Here is a 16,277-nt window from a genome sequence, read left to right as displayed (position 1 = left end):
TCACCTCTCTCCCTCCTTTTTAGGTAAAATGAGGTCATCAGAAAGGAGGTTTCATAATACCACAATATCCTTCATATTTTCATTTTTATAAATCAAGATTTACCAATCCAACATTCCAGCTAGAGAATAAGGAAATAGAAATTTCTATTGAATACTCCTTGTCAAACTCATATCTGAGATGCAATCCTCCAAAAAACTATCTCCAGTATTTCCCATAATGCTTTCCAAGGGCCTTGGTGGCCCGTAGGGAACAGCAGGAGAATTGGCAGAATAAGGAAGGGATTTAAGGTCCTGTTTTCTGCAAAGCGGACGAGACTTTGGGAGTTTACACACTTCAGGAAATTGTTCGCTTCCTGATAAAGACTTGGACTGTCTACTCAATGCCCCTCACTGCTACACCATTAAAATGGTCAAAGAGGTACCAAGAAGCAGACAATTCTCTCCACCCAGCACCTGAGAAGAGTCGGACTTCCTAAAGTTCTAACCTTGGACAGTTCTGTACAGTTTCCAATAAAAAGAGAAATGGCTAGAGCTATAGAAATATAATTGATGAAGACTCTGTACCCTATGACCAAACTCTGATCAGCTACAGAGGGAGACACCGAGAAAGTCTGCAATTAATAATATCAGTACAGAATTTTTAAAAAGTGATCATTTTGACAACAGGTGGCAAGGGGGCATTGATCCCTATGGAACACAGTAGAGGACTGGAGGACAATGAAATACCAAGATGATGAAAGAAGTGTCAGTGATATATTTCCCTCAGTCACTCTTAGTTCAAAGTTTGACCAAATCCACAGTGAGGACTGTCTGCAGTTAATATTACCACACTTTAATTGAATCTATATATTAATTACACTCTGATGTGTGTGCATGCATGTGTTTAAATATTTAGTACACTGTTCATTCTATATTGTATGTTTGGTTATTTTGAATTATTGACAAGTAAATAAAACTTTTAGAGGAAAATCAAATAACTGAAAGGTGGAGAAACCATAATTTTAAAAGACACATGTATCCCAGTGTTCACTGCAGCACTATTTACAATAGCCAGGACACAGAAACAACCTAAAAGTCCATTAACAGAGGAATGGATAAAGAAGATGTGGTACATATATACAATGGAATATTACTTAGCCATAAAAGAAACAAAATAGTGCCATTTGCAGAGATGTGGACAGACCTAGAAACTGTCATACAGAGTGAAGTAAGCCAGAAAGAGAAAAACAAATAACGTATAATGTCACTTATATGTGGAATCTAGAAAAATGGTACAGATGAACTTATTTGCAAAGCAGAAATAGAGACACAGATGTAGAGAACAAACTTATGGATATCAAGGAGGGAAGGGGGAGTGGGATGAATTGAGGGATTGGGATTGACATATATACACTACTATATATAAAATAGATAACTAATGAGAACCTACTGTATAGCACAGGGAACTCTACCCAATTCTCTGTGGTGACCTAAATGGGAAGGAAATCTAAAAAAGGGGGGATGTATGTACACATATAACTGATTCACCTTGCTGTACAGCAGAAACACAACATTGTAAAGCAACTATACTTCAATAAAAATTAATTTTTAAAAGGCTAATTAGAGAATTGTTAAGGAGAAGTTATATTAACTAATATTTGCACCAAAGGTTCTAGGTGCCTGACTAGGTGGGGCAAGTTGTAACAGGCAGGAGCTGTCAAAGACTTGTTTCTCTCTTGAGGACACACATTCCATTTGCATCTAGTCTTCCAGACCTCAGAATTTTATACAGAATTTGAAAGGCACTCTTTTCAGGTAGCTTACTTGCTCAGCACTGGTTTCTCATCATTAACTGGGGTGACCTCTACAGAAATGGTTTTAAGTATCTTATGTTTCCCATCCCACAACTGGATTGTAAAGTCATCAGCAAGGCTCTCTGAGTCATCATGCAAATACATCAACCTCATTCCTGGAAAACGGGAAAAAAGAGAGAAAGTAAATCTTTTTTATGATCGAACCACTTCAAAGCACGTCACAGATAATTTGTTTTAACCTCCAAGGCATTGGTATTAGCATTAGCTCATTAATCAATACAATAAGGTTGCATTGATAAATGCATAAATCAAACTGTTTTATGAAGTAAGAGCACCTGTCCTCGTTCAATAAAAGTTCCTATTTAAATAAGTTAGTATTTGATAAGGATCTTATTTACAATCAGTGAGAAAGTAAATATTATTTAATAAACTGCAGGAGAACAATGGTGACAGAGTGTTTAAATGAAACAGAAAATTAGTTCATTACATAGAGAAATTCATAGTTAGATCCCTACCTCAAGCCAACAACCAAAATAAACTCTAGATGAATCAAAACTTAATTATAAAACTATTTTTAAAAACCTATATAACATTTATATGGAAATGCAAGAGACCCAGAATAGCTAAAACAGTCTTGGGAAAAAAAAGAACAAAGTTGGAGGACTCACATTTTCCATTTTCAAAACTTACTGCAAAGCTACAGTAATCAAGATAGGGTAGTACCGGCATAGAATAGATACAGAGGAACCTAATAAAAGAGAGCCCAGAAATTAGCTCATACATATCTGATCAGCTGATTTTCATCAAGGGCACCAAGACCATTCAATGGGGAAAGAGTAGTCTTTCAATAAATAGTGCTGGGACAACTGGACATCCATAGGCCAAAAAAATGTAATTGGATCCCTACTTCACACTATATACAAAAATTAACTCAAAATGGGTCATAGACCTAAACACCAAGAGCTAAGCTAGAAAAGCTGTTCGAAGAAAACATTTGTGACTTTGGGTTAGGCAATGGTTTTGCAGATAAGACACAAAGTACAAGTGACAAAACAAAACGACAACAAAAACATAGATAATTTGAACTCCAAAGGAAACCATCAAGGGAGCAAAATGACAACCCACAGAACTGGAGAAAATATTTACAAATCATATACCTGATAAGGGAGGATCTAGTATCCAGAATGTATTAAGAACTCTAACAACTCAATAGTAAAAGACAGCCCAGTTACAAAATGGGCAAAGGATCTGTGTAGACATTTTCCCAAAGAAGATATAAGAAGATATATAAATAGCCAAAAAACCTATGAAAAGATGCTCAACACCACTAGCTATTAGGGAAATGGAAATCAAAACCACAAGGAGATAGTACTTCACACACACACACTAGGATGGCTATAATTAAAAAGATAGACAATAACAAATGTTGGTGAGCACGTGGAGAAAATGGAATTCTTATATGTTGCCGGTAGAAATGTAAAATGATACAGCTACTTTGGAAAACAGTTTGGCAGTTCCTCAAAATGTTAAACATAGAGTTACATATGACCCAGCAATTCCACTCCTAGATATATAGCCAAGAGAAATGAATATATAGTATATACCCATATAATAAACTTGTACATGAATGTTTATAACAGCATCATTCATAATAGTCAAAAAAGTGGAAGTGACCCTAATGTCCATCAACTGATGAATGGATAAATAAATTGTGGTATGTCCATACAACTGAATATTATTTGGCAATAAAAAGGAATGGAGTACTGACTCATGCTACAATATGGGTGAATGTTGAAAACATTATGCTAAATAAAATAAACCAGTTACAAAAGATCACATATTCCATTTATATGGTTTCACTTATGTAAAATGTTCAGAACAGACAAATCTATAGAGGCAAAAATAGGTTAGTGGTTGCCCGGGGTTTTGGGGAGGGAGGGATGAGAGTGACTGCTAATGTGTATTGTATTACTTTTTTGGGGTAACGAAAATGTTCTAAAATCGACTGTGATGATGAATACACTGAAACCCACTGAATTATACACTTTAAATTGGTGAATATTATGGCCCATGAGTTATATTTCAATAAAGCTGTTTTAAAAGATTTGGAAGAAAATACAAATAAATATCTTATTCCTGGATGTAGAAGATCTTCCTAATATAAAAACAAAAGAAAAATACATAAAGAAAAATAACAATAAATTTTACTACCTACAATTTTGACTTCTGTATTTAAAAACATGAATTAAAGGCAAATAAAACATGGAAAAACTTATTGTAATGTGACAAAAATACAAAGCATCAGTATTTACCAATCCCTTATTAATCAATACGAATTGATGGAAAAATGGGCAATGGATATTATCGGGAAATTCACAAAAGATGAAACATACATATCTGGTCAATAAACATGAAAATATGTTCAATCTCACTCAATCTAAGAACTTCCAATCAAGATAACAATGAGAGACTATTAATGACCGCCAAGTTTGCAAAGGTTTTTAAAAATAATATCCATTATTGATTAGGACAAAAGGCATACCCAGGCACGTGGTAGCAATGGTATTCTTTTTCCCGAAAAGTATTATAAATGCTGACTTTTCTGTACCGAGCAATCTCATTATAAAAATTTATTCAAAAGAAATATTAAGAGATGGGCACCAAGATTTATGTTACATAAATATATGTAAAATATGTTTATTGATATATAACTTATAATATCAAAATATGAAGTTATCTGCATATTTAAAAATAGGAGATAGTTGTATAAAATTACAGTGCAGTATATCCATATAATGAAACACTGTAATTATCACAAATCATGTTCTCAATATTTAAAAGGTAAAAAGATGCTTATAATAATTGATAAGAAAAAAACAGATTACATAATATGGTAGTTTTTAAGTTCTGTATGTTTGGTGGAGGCAGAGGTTAGAATACACTAAAGTTTTTTTTTTTAATGTAGCCATAAATGAACCAAAAATAAAATACAGGTGAAAATCTAATCTCTGAGAATGTCACCAAAATATTAATTTAGATGAAAATTTTTTTCTTCAAAATGATCATGTAGTGCAAACTTCACACAATATGCATACAATACTTATTTAACTTAATAATAAACAATGAATATTATTTTTTTAAAACTGACTTTTAAAAAATTTGTTTATTTAATTTATTTTTGGCTGCATTGGGTCTTCATTGCTGCACGCGGGCTTTCTCTAGTTGCGGCAAGCAGGGGCTACTCTTCGTTGTGGTGCATGGGCTTCTCATTGCAGTGCCTTCTCTTGTTGCGGAGCACAGGCTCTAGGCGCACAGGCTTCAGTAGCTGTGGCATGCAGGCTCAGTAGCTGTGGCACACGGACTTAGTTGCTCCGTGGCACGTGGGATCTTCCCAGACCAGGGATCGAACCCATGTCCCCTGCATTGGCAGGCAGATTCTTAACTAGTGCGCCACCAGGGAAGTCCCAAAAAACTGACTTTCCTGAGAGTAAAATTTGATTTATTATTTCTTTTTCCTTGGCCTTAAATTTGAAGAAAATATTGTAACAATATATTGTATTATTTCCTACACAGGGTTATTCATTTGGTAATACCATCATTTAAGCTCTGGAATTTCTTTCTTTGCAATTGATAAAAACTGAGAAGTATGTTAATTAGCTTTTTCAATTCAAACATGATATGATATTGTGCAACTATTGCAAAATAAACTTTGGGGCAGAGAGCTCTAGTTGGGGAAAGGAAAAATTTAAAGACAGAAAAAAATGTGGAACAAGTGCTAGATAAATCAAACACAGAGAAGGAAGAGTTTGGAGTGTGCAGGTGGGCTCCACAGGGAGGTCGATAGTGAACTGGTTCTGAAGGCTGGTACTGGGTAGCCAGGGGAAGGAGAGGGAAGGACCCCTCAGGCAGGGTGAACAGAATACATGAAGGCAGGGCAGGAAGGAGAATGCAAGTAGGCAGTGAGTCTAGAGCCAACACACTTTTCTCAAATATTTAAAAGCATTTATATATATATGTTAAATGGGATAAGATCAATTTTTCAGAAAGAGTAATGAAAGAATAATTCAGGCTGCTATTCCAATGTGTCATTTCCTTAAAGGGCAAATTATCTCCTCAGAGAATAATGAGTTATTATATTTGTTCTATATTTGTTTCAAATGTGGATGTTTGGGCAGACAAATCTCTTCAATTTAGTTCCACAATCTCAATAGTTTTAAAAAGAAATTTTTTTTATTATGACATTAAAAGCTTGGGGTAGGGCTTCCCTGGTGGCGCAGTGGTTGAGAGTCTGCCTGCTGATGCAGGGGACACGGGTTCGTGCCCCGGTCCGGGAAGATCCCACATGCCGCGGAGTGGCTGGGCCTGTGAGCCATGGCCGCTGAGCCTGCGCGTCTGGAGTCTGTGCTCCGCAACAGGAGAGGCCGCAACAGTTAGAGGCCCGCGTACCGCAAAAAAAAAAAAAAAAGCTTGGGGTAAACTACCAAAAATCACAAATACCATTTTTATTGATGCTCGAAAAGTGAAGGAAAACATATTATTTCCTTTTCAATTACCCACTATCTCTAGCTGGGGCTTCATGCCCTGCATTAATCCAGAGCCCAGAGAAAACCCTTGAGGGATAATGAATGTAGGTGAATGCCATTTCTTCACTTCCTCTTTCTGTGATTTATTATTATCTTTCCTGGGTTAAATTATTAAATCAACAACAACAAACAAACTGAAATGAAGCGTGATATACCATTCCTGAGACGTTCCATAGAAAAGTTGTAAACAAGTTCATGCTTCTGGACAGGGTTGGGTGATTGCTTATACTGAGGCAAGTCTTTGCTAAACACCCCGTTGATGAGGAGGCCATGACGTGGCTTCTGAGTGACGCTGAACAGCAAGGGGTCCTTGGGAATGTCCCGGTCAACAGCATTAATGATGGAAGAATCCAGCTCTCTCATCTGACCCTCACACACCTAAACAAAAACAGGAAAGTCAGCTGCATGCTAAATAAAACCTGTCTTTCTTTTGGCAAACTGCTCAAAAAATAATTTTAACATATCCTATATAATTTTAAGATACCCATGCAAATTTTCCATGAGATGTGTGTGTAATGAGTCCTAAAAAGAAACTGCTGGTTCAATGTGACCTTCGAAGACAAGAACAAATCTATTAATCTTTCTCACATTTTTCTTTTGAAGATTTCAAAGCACTTTATTTACATGAGGGACTAAAGGAGAGATACATAGAATCTCATATATATATTTCATAACTCAAAGGTTGGGGGAAAAAGCAACCAAAAGGATGCTTGCTTTCTGGAAGTCACCAGGTATAGACCCTGCCTTCAGATCCTAACCTGTTATTTTAATCTCCTGGACCTTGTTGCTTTCATAATTCTTACGTTTCTGTTTTAGAAATGGCACAAGTATCTGCTATGCACACTGGGGGTATTAGGTGTTTTTAACTTTTGTCATTGTAGTAAAACCTTCTATGTTTCAATTACAGTCAACAACAGTTGAGAGGATGCTTTTGGATGCACGATAGAATATATTTTAATTCTGGGTCCCTCATCTCTTCCCAGTCTTCACACCTCTAATCTTCCTGAACGACCCTGCACCCCACTTCAGGTTTCATAATCCTTTAAGCATAAAGAGAATTGAATGTTTTTCATTTCATGTAGGATCTAGTTATTTAAAACCATCAGTACCATTAGTACCACTGACACGGTGCTTAGTCATCTTTATCTTCTTTTTCTCATAGCAAGGGAACAAAGAAGTATTTCTGTTTCCTATTGTGAAATATAGCAAGATCTAAATAATATGAGTGTATAAGTTTAACATGTGCTTATTGGGCATTTGCAGTTCACTGGATGCTGTGGGAATACGAATACTCTAAAGGATCAAAGTCAGATGAGAATGTGATGGCCTGTCCATCAATAACTATAACACAAGGAAGAAAATATCTAGTGCTACTAAATATGGATAAACAAGAAGTGCAAAAGAGTGGAAGAGCCCAGGAATGTCTTCGTGGCTGAGTGGACATTTTAGCTTTGAAGAAGACATACGGTTTAGATTTGTGAAAATGGCCTTTCCCTTCAGCCTCTCTTAAGGACTTTGAAGAGAGCCTTTCTGCAACCACTCTTCCCTGAACGTGCATAAAAAAGAATCATAATATCTGATATTTGGGCTAAAATTATGCTGGTTTTCTTATTAAAAACTGAGATGGCATCATAATTTAATACACAATGATAGAATTAGGGAATCATCTTTGATGATAATTTGCCTTTTTCTCCAAAAACTTTCATAAAGCAACTTAAAAAGATGTTCTAATTATCTGTCTTTATAAAGCTTGGGGCTCCTGGACTCACTGTATGGCAACCTTTCTTATTTACAAAATGCTAAATTCATTCACAAGATGACTGGGAAATTTTATTGAAAAAATGTGGGACTCTTTTTTGCACATTCAATTGTTTATTGAGATTATAAAAAATAGGTTTAGATCAAGAGATGTAAAATACAGAAACTCACTAGTAGACAGCTTTGAAATGGATTATAATAACTTAAACTAAAACCTCAATTTTTTCTTTGCAAGTTGCAGCACAACTTGATGGAAGCCCAGCTAGCTACAAAATAAATACACTTTTTCACAAGAAGGCAAAATAAATATGACTATTTTAAAAAATCACTTGAAGCTTAAAGCCAGCTCTGCCAATAACACATGGGGCTCCATATTTGTTACTCTTCAACAGCTTCTCTAAGGAATGCACAGGAAAAAAAAAAAGCATGATTGCTTTCAGAGAAGAGCAAGAGACAAATTCCCAGTGGCCTAATTATTTCAGAAACCCCAGTCTTAGACAGATACAAGACAATAGAGGTAGGTATAGAAGGAATCATCTGTAATTCTTTTCTCTCTCTCATAATTACTGAAGTGCCCTCTGGAGAAATCCATGTGCCAACAGAAGAGGAAAAGCAGGAACTGGCTCTTAAGTCTCATCCTGAGGTGGCTTTCATATACCATTAAGATTCAGTAGAAAATTAAAATCAAATAAAGACTTTTGCATTTAGAGTTTGATGATTTTTAGCGCAAAATAAGGCAAGATAATGGTTTCAAAATAGATAATATGTGCTTTGGTCAATGTCTGAAAAAAGATGACAAACATAACAAGACTAATATGAATGACACCTATTTATTAAGGGTTTTCTATGTGCCTGACAATCATGATTGTCATGGCTACCCTAAACGAAGATTTGATACACGTTTTGCAGATGAGCAAACAGAAACAAAGAGAAATAACTTACCCAGGGCCCTACAACTAGTAAAGAGCTACACCAGGTCCCTCTTACTCCAAAGCCTGTGCTCATTCATTTAATCAGGATTTGCTATGTGCATGTCTGTTTTAAATAACTGTATAAACATTAGAACTGTTTAAAAAGGATTATATGCTGATATGAAAATATTTACAATATACGTAATTAAGGTTTTTTTTTTTAAGTAGAGAGTAGGGTATAGTATGATCCCTGATTTGTAGGTAAAAACATACAGAAAAATCATATACACACACACATATCACTGGCATGTGCACAAATTATTTCTGTGGAAATTAATTACTAAAACCTCAACTGATGGGGAGCGACTATGGGTAGGGGCTGTTGAAGAGGGAGAATTTCATACTTCACTGTGTATGCTTCTCAACATTCTAACTTATTTAACCATAGATATTTATTATTATTTTTTAAGACAACAGTTGTTGTCTCAGCAGTGATATGCTGGGCCATTTTAAGTATGTCTGAATTTTTAAATAAAACTAACAAATATTATTATATAATATAAAGACATTTTCAAAGTGCATAAAAATAATGGTCCAGATTGTATTTTTTCATTTCATATATCTTTATAAATAGCTGTATAAAAAAAGATGCCTGTGATTCACGAATTAAGAGCCCTTGCTATTATAGCACTGGTTAAGAGGGCACTCTGTGGAATCAGAGCACCTGGGCGCCTATCCCCTGCTTGCTACTTACTTCCAAGCTCTGTGATCTTGGGCCACTAACTTAACCTCTTAAGCCTCATTTTTTGCAGTTATTAAATGGCAATAATAATGCCATCACTCTAAAAGCCTACTGCGAGGATTCAATATGAATACATGTAAAGGGTTTGGAATAGTACCTACAGCCTAGTAAGTACTACATTCTCTATATATGCAACTATAATTGTAACCATGCAACTGTTATATGTTAGCAATTATTATTATCATTACCAACATCACTATTATTAGAAAAATACTTTTCAAGTGATTGCATTACATAACAGGTTACTGCCTTCTCTACTTCTCATCAACTTAAAGTATTAAGTGCACATAGACTAATGTAAATGGGCTAGGTGAAAATAAAAATTAGAAAATGATAAAAGAGAAATTGAAAATTCTGATATCTTTCTTACAGTAACATTCCGCACTATAAAATCAGGAGCTTCATCATTTGTGGGGTTGATTATAATGTAAAATGGTATCTCCAAGGAGCGTCGTTTCCCATCAGTGACATACACCATGAACTGGTCGGCTGTTGGTTCCATCCTCAGATGCCTGGACTGCACATAGTTAACGTGTAAAGCCTTCATGTCTTTCCACTGAAACGAAGCTAGAGCACACCAAGATGGAGCACATAAATAAGAAAAACGTTTTTTTCCAAGTTACTGGTCCTTAATCCTTAATCCGATAGCCTATTTCTCAGCAGAGGAAATAAGAGGTCATAGCAGTTGACCTAACAATCAGCTTCAGGGGCTGCTATAATCACTATAACCATCAACATAAAAACAGATATCCGTAAATTATAAGGAACAATTAAAATTTTCATGGAGAACGGAAGGGCAATAACTGCTAACTAGGATTATAGGAACTTCATGACCATTCTTTATATACTTGGAATGAATGTCAGAGAGACTTTCCTTCCCTTGATTAAAACCAGTGTTCCTGTGTGAGCAGTTCTTGTCATGCTTGAACAAGAAAGGAACCATCTCTTTCATATAAAGGCAAAACAAGAGTCCATCAATCATCTGCCTACTTGACTACATATCAACTGGTAGGAATGAATGGAGTTAACTGACCTGTTATTTTGGTATTCTGACATTGCCTTAAATCAAAAGATAAAAATGCTCTGTGTTGTGTATGAGTCACAGGAGAAACTGCATAAACTTTAATGCAATTAATCTTTCTTTCTTCCGACTTTATTGAGACATAATGCACATATTGTCGTGTGAGTTTAAGGTGTATGACGTGTTGATTTGAAACATTCTATACCACAAAGTGTTTATCACAATAAGGTTAATTAACATATCATTCACCTCATATAACTACTATTTTGCTGTTGTTGATATGATGAGAACATCAAAGCTCTACTCTAAAAGCAACTTTCAAGTGTATAATAAGTATTGTTAATTATAGTCATCATGCTATACCTTAGATACCCAGAATTTAATCATTTTATAATTGAAAGTTTGTAGCCTTCAACCAGCATCTCCTGCAACTCCTCACCCTTACCCTCAGCACCTGGCAACCACTATTCTACTCTCTGTTTCTATGAGTTCAATATTTTTAGATTCCACATATAAGTGAGACTGTACAGTATTGGTCTTTGTCTGATGAATTTCACTTACTATAATGCTCTCAGAGGTCCATCCATGTTGTTGCAAATGGCAACATTTCTTTCTTTTTCATGGCTGAATAATATCCTAATGTACGTATGTGTGTGTGTGTGTGTGTGTGTATATATATATATATATATATATATATATATACACCACATTTTCTTTGTCCATTCATCCATCAATGGACATTTAGGTTGTTTCCATATGTTAGCTATTATGAATAATCCTCTAATGAATATGCGAGTGCAGATATGTCTTTGATATCCTGTTTTCATTCTTTTTGGATATACACCCAGAAGTGGAAGTGCTGAATCATACGGAAGTTCTATTTTTAATTTTTTGAGGAACTTCCATAGTGATTGTACCAATTTACATTCCCAACTAACGGTGCACCAGAGTTCCCTTTTCTCCACATCCTCGCCAGCATTTGTTATCTCTTACCATTTTGATAATAGCCATTCTAACAGGTGGGAGATGATATATCATTGTGGTTTTAACTGGCATCTCCCTGATGATTAGGGATGATGAACACCTTTCCATGTACCTGTTCCACCATTTGTACATCTTCTCCAGAAAAATGTTTACTCAAGTCCTCTACCCATTTTTCAATCAGATTGTTTGGGCTTTTTGTATTGAGTTGTATGAGTAATTTATATATATTAGATATTGATCTCCTACCAGATATATGGTTTGCAAATATTTTCTCCCTTTCTATAGGTAACTTTTTCATTTTGTTGATTGTTTCTCTTTCTGTGCAGAAGCATTTTAGTTTAATGTAGTCCCACTTGTTGATTTTTGCTTTTTTGCCATTGCTTTTGGTGTCAAATTAAAAAAATCATCATCAAGACCCATGTCAAGGAGCTTACTGCCTATGTTGTCTTCTAGGAGTTTTATGGTTTCATGTCTTATGTTCAAGTCTTTAATCCATTTTGAGCTAATTTTTGTTGTGTCATAAGATAGTAGTCCAGTTTTATTCTTTTGCATGTGGCTGTCCATTTTTCCCGACACCACTTCTCAAAGAGACTGTGCTTTGCCCATTGTATATTCTTGGCTCCTTCATTAAAAATTAATTTCTAGGCTCTCTATTCTGTTCTATTGATCTATGTGCTTGTTTTTATGCTAATACCATACTGCTTTGTTTACAATAGCTTTGTAATAATAGCTTGAAATCAGGAGGTGTGATGCCTCCAGCTTTGTTCTTCTTTCTCAAGATGGCTTCGGCTATCTGAGGTCTTTTGTGGTTCCATACAAATTTTAGGATTGTTTGTTCTATTTCTGTAAAAAATGCCATTGGGATTTTGATAGGGATTGCACTGAATCTATAGATAGCTTTGGGCGGTATGGACATTTTAACAATATTAACTCTTTCAATCCATGAACATGGGATGTCTTTCCATTTGTGTCTTCTTCAGTGTCTTTCATCAAGACATCAATTCTATGTCTTATGGTTCTTGGCATATAAATCTTTCACTTCCTTGGTTAAAATTATTCCTAAATATTTTATTGTTTTTGATGCTATAATAAATGAGATTGTTTTCTCTATTTCTTTTTCGGATAGCTTATTGTTCGTGTATAGGAATACAACTGATGTTTGTATGTTGATTTTGTACCCTGAAACTTTATTGAATTTGTTGATTAGTTCTAACAGTTTTTGGTGAAGTCTTTAGGAATTTCTATATATCATATCATCAGCAAACAGAAACATTTTACTTCTTCCTTTCTGATTTGACATCCTTTATTTCTTTTTCTTGCCTAATTGCTCTGACTATGACTTTCAGTACTATACTGAATAGGCATGATAAGGGTGGGCACCTCTGTCTTGTTCCTTATCTTAGAGGGAAAATTTTCAACCTTTCACTGTTGACTATGATGCCAGCTGTGGGTTCTGCATATACAGGCTTTATTATGTTGAGGTATGTTCCTTCTATACACAATTTGTTGAGAGTTTTTAATCTTAAAAGGATGTAGAAATTTGTTAAATGTTTGTTTCTGCACCTATAGAGATGATCATAGGATGTTTGTCTTTCATTCTATCAATGTGGTGTATCACATTTATTGATTTGCATATGCTGAACTACCCTTGCATCACAGATATAAATCCCACTTGATCATGTTGTGTGATCCTTTTAATGTGCTGTTGAATTCAGTTTGTTATTGCTTTGTGGAGAATTTTTGCATCTATATTCATCAAAGATATTGATTTGTAGTTTTCTTTTCTTGTAGTATCTTTATCTGTCTTTGGTATCAGGGTAATGCTAGCCTTGTAAAATGAGTTTGGAAGCATTCCCTCCTCTTCATTTTTTTTGGAAGAGTTTGAGAAAAATGAGCGCTAACTCTTCTTTAAATGTTTGGTAGAAATCACCTGTGAAGCCATCTGATCTTGGGCTTTTCTTACTTGGGAGGTTTTGGATTACTGATTAAATCTATTTACTGATTATTGGTCTGTTCAGATTTTTAATTTCTTCATGATCCAGACTTGGTAAGTTTTATGTTCCTATGTTGTCCAATTTGTTGGTGTATAATTGTTCAGAGTAGTCTCTTATGATCCTCTGTATTAGTTGTAATGTTTCCTCCTTCATTTCAGATTTTATTTATTTGAGTTCTCTTTTCTTCTTGTTAAGTCTAGCTAGAAGTTTGCCAATTTCATTTATCTTTTAAAAAATCAATTCAGTTTCATTAATATCTTCTATTTTTCTGTTCTCTGTTTCTGCTCCGGTCTTTGTTATCACCTTCTTTCTGCTAAACCTGGGCTTAGTTTGTTTTTGTTTTTCTAGTTCTAGTTGATTTACTTTTTTAATGTAGCATTTATCACTATAAAATTTTCCTCTTAGCACTGCTTTTGCTGCATCCCATATATTTTAGTGTGTTGTGTTTCCATTTTTATTTAAGATTTTTAAATTTCTTTTTTAAATTTAATCTTTGACCCATTGGTTGTTCAGAAGTGTGTTGCTTAATTTTCACATATTTGTGAATTTTCTAGTTACCTCCTGTTATTGATTTTAATTTCATACCATTGTGGTCAAAAAAGATAGTTGGTACAATTTCAATCTTTTTAAATTGCTAAGACTTGTTTGTTGACTCATGACATGATCTATCCTGGAGAATGTTTCATGTGCACTTGAGAAGAATGTTTATTCTGCTTTTGTTGGATGGAATGTATGTATATGTCTGTTAAGTTCATTTGGTCTAACATATAGTTCAAGTCTAATGTTTCCTTATTGATTTTCCATCTGGATGATCTATCCATTGTTGAAATTGGGGTACTGAGGTCCCTACTATTATTGTATTGCTGTGTATTATCCTCTTCAAATCTATTAGTATTTGCTTCATATATTTAGGTGTTCCAATGTTGTGTGCATATACATTTACAGCTATTATATCCTCTTGATGAATTAAGACTTTATCATTATGTAATGACCTTCTTTGTCTCTTGTTACAGTTTTGACTTAAAGCCTCTTTTGTCTATTATAAGTATATCTACCTTGCTCTCTTTTGGTTTCCATTTGCATGGAATATCTTTTTCCTTCCCTTCATTTTAAGCCTATGTATGTCCTTGAAGCTGAAGTGAGATTCTTGTAGGCAGCATATAGTTGGGTCTTTTATTTTTCTATTCATTCAGTCACTCTATTAATGCAATTAATCTTAAACCCAGATTCTCTCATATTTAAGATAGATGTACCCCAAAAGGTGCTTAGAGAATAACTCTAAAGTGGTGCCTTTGGACAACTGTGTTTTTGGTGTCTGTTTTTGTTTTGGTTGTTTTCTTTTTGGCTGAAATACCAGAGATATTTCAGTATCTGAGAGGCATTTTGGTTTCAAAATTAATGTCATTACCTTCAACATTTCCATGGTATGTTTCCTAATCTTTTCTGCCCATATCTTTTAAAAGTGTTAAAAAAAACTGTGAGAATGAGACCAGTGAGCTCCACCAGATTTATTCTATCACAGAAGTCTGTGTTGCTATCAGGGCTTTTAAAAACATTATTTCTTCAGTATTTATTCTTATAGTTTTCATAAGTGAAATCTCCATTTATTTTGACGTAAACTCCCATACATGGGGAAATTTTAAATGAAAAATTAGAATGAAAAACAATAATACTCAAAAGTATTGGTAATAATAATAATTCCTTGAGTATATACAGTACTTTGAACATTTCTGAAGTCCTAACCCAGTTATTAAACATGTTCTAACCAATCAGTCACAAACACAGGCTAATTATTGCTGGACACAAAGCCATGACTTACCTATGCTGATGCCCATATTGCTTTTTTCAAAACCTGCAGAAGGTAGTGTGTTTTCAAGGTAGCCGAACTGGGGAGGAGCAACCAAAACAAATTCCAAGTCATCTGCTGCAGTGTCGGCATCAGTGGCAGACAAATGGTTAACAGTAAGGGCTGCTGAGAAACCCTCATCTACAAAGAACATGGTACCTGCATACAAATAATAACACAATTATGACTTAGTGTGAAATCCTCTAATCAGAATAGTGAGAACAAAAGGGAGTGATTGAAGTTCCAATTCATAGAAGCATCCTACATGCAAATATACTTCCATGGGAGATATTCATTTCCTTTGGCATAATTCTCCTTACAGTGAATATATTCAGGGGTAATGGGGGGAATTTAATTTGACTTAACGGAATTATATTTTTTTCTTGTATAAGCAAGCCAGACAATAATAGAAAGAGAGCAGAAATACTAAATGCTTCAGTACAGCCCTTTAGTCACTCTCAAGGAACTCTGATTTCCCTTGTGTCTACAGAAGTGACAAATGAAACTAAGAATTGCCAAACTGTTTTAATGATAAGTCACTAAATGTGGTCTATGTACTCCTCAAGATCAGTTGTTGCCTCTGTT

The 16,277-nt window shown here is 34.8% G+C and overlaps 1 protein-coding gene across 1 annotated transcript in view; it reads right to left on the bottom strand.

The window, feature by feature from the left end:
* The window catches only part of FREM1 (FRAS1 related extracellular matrix 1), a 153,138-nt gene that overhangs the window by 57,361 nt on the left and 79,500 nt on the right, over positions 1-16,277 (bottom strand). The window contains exons 17-20 of the mRNA XM_033858083.2: positions 15,666-15,851; positions 10,218-10,414; positions 6,532-6,754; positions 1,804-1,948 (exon numbers count right to left, since the gene is read on the bottom strand). Coding sequence (XP_033713974.1) covers positions 1,804-1,948; positions 6,532-6,754; positions 10,218-10,414; positions 15,666-15,851 — 751 coding nt within the window. The remainder of the gene's footprint in view (positions 1-1,803; positions 1,949-6,531; positions 6,755-10,217; positions 10,415-15,665; positions 15,852-16,277) is intronic.

The sequence above is a fragment of the Tursiops truncatus genome, chromosome 6 (genome assembly GCF_011762595.2).
Source record: "Tursiops truncatus isolate mTurTru1 chromosome 6, mTurTru1.mat.Y, whole genome shotgun sequence".
Lineage (NCBI taxonomy): Eukaryota > Metazoa > Chordata > Mammalia > Artiodactyla > Delphinidae > Tursiops > Tursiops truncatus.
Note: the sequence above shows the minus strand (reverse complement) of the source record. Positions and strands in the feature narration are given on the sequence as shown.